At 40.1% G+C, this 1,036-nt stretch overlaps 1 protein-coding gene across 1 annotated transcript in view; it reads left to right on the plus strand.

Moving 5' to 3' along the window:
- The first annotated feature begins 644 nt into the window (after positions 1–644).
- Positions 645–1,036, plus strand: part of LOC124963552 (collagen alpha-1(III) chain-like) — a 22,274-nt gene continuing 21,882 nt past the window's right edge. The window contains exon 1 of the mRNA XM_047523292.1: positions 645–758. Coding sequence (XP_047379248.1) covers positions 645–758 — 114 coding nt within the window. The remainder of the gene's footprint in view (positions 759–1,036) is intronic.

A 1,036-nucleotide genomic window follows, 5' to 3' on the forward strand; every position in this document is an offset into this window, starting at 1 on the left:
CAGGCCAAGGTGGTCTATGACTCCCTTGATATCATGTGTAAAATGTTGTGTTTGCATTAAGACAGAGTTAATGCCTTCTGAAATATGCAACTCAGAGAGTTCTATGAACCGTTCAATAGTTTGTTCTTACCCTATGCCATGTTGGATCCTGAGTCAAACTCTTAATTTGTAAAAAATCCAAAAACTCTCCAACTCCATTGGCTCAAAGCAGTAAGCAATTGGTTCTGCTCATGAATATATGGGCCAACTTAGATAACTGATTTGGGCCAGACTTGGTTGCTCATAAAAGGACATGCCTATAATCCCAGCAACTCTCAAGACCCTGACTCAATTTTTTAAAATAAAAAAGGACCAGGATGTAGCTAAGTGTAAAGTGCCCCTGTGTCCTGTGTTCACTCCTCAGTACCAAAAAAAAAAAAAAAGAAAGAAAGAAAGAAAAAAAAAAAAAGAAAAAGAAAGAAAGAAGAAGAAAAAGAAAATCACAGAAGAACATTTTTGTATATTCATGGACAATACGTGAGTTAGCCAGGAAGTTCATGTCTCACACAGCCTCACATGTGTCTGGCAGTTGCTTTCCTGGGGCAATGATGGTGACCAAGTCCCTAGTCCCTCATCATCCCGGATGTTAGCTCAGGCTTATTGATATGGCAGTATCAAGGGTGCAAGAGGAAACAGAAGCATGCGAAGCCTTTCACAGCATAGGCATGGAATCAAAATACATTATTGTCACATCTTTTTCTATCAGTGCAACCATTCAGGTACTGAATTCATCCCTTATTCAAGAGGTAGAAAAAAATATTGCACCTCTTGATAACAGATTTCTCAAAATCACACAACTGAGGGCATGCTCTAGGGAGGAATATAAAATTGAAGAAATGTCTGCAATTACCCAGTGTCCCTAGTGGTAGTTCAGAATGCTGGTCCCATCCCATGACTGTGCCTTTCATCCACACCCTTGCCATGGCTTCATCATGGGCACACTCTACTTCCCTCTTTTTGACTTTTTCCTTGACCATGTAAGATGATTTGGCTAAGG

The sequence above is a fragment of the Sciurus carolinensis genome, chromosome 13, assembly GCF_902686445.1.
Source record: "Sciurus carolinensis chromosome 13, mSciCar1.2, whole genome shotgun sequence".
In the NCBI taxonomy this organism is placed as follows: Eukaryota; Metazoa; Chordata; class Mammalia; order Rodentia; family Sciuridae; genus Sciurus; species Sciurus carolinensis.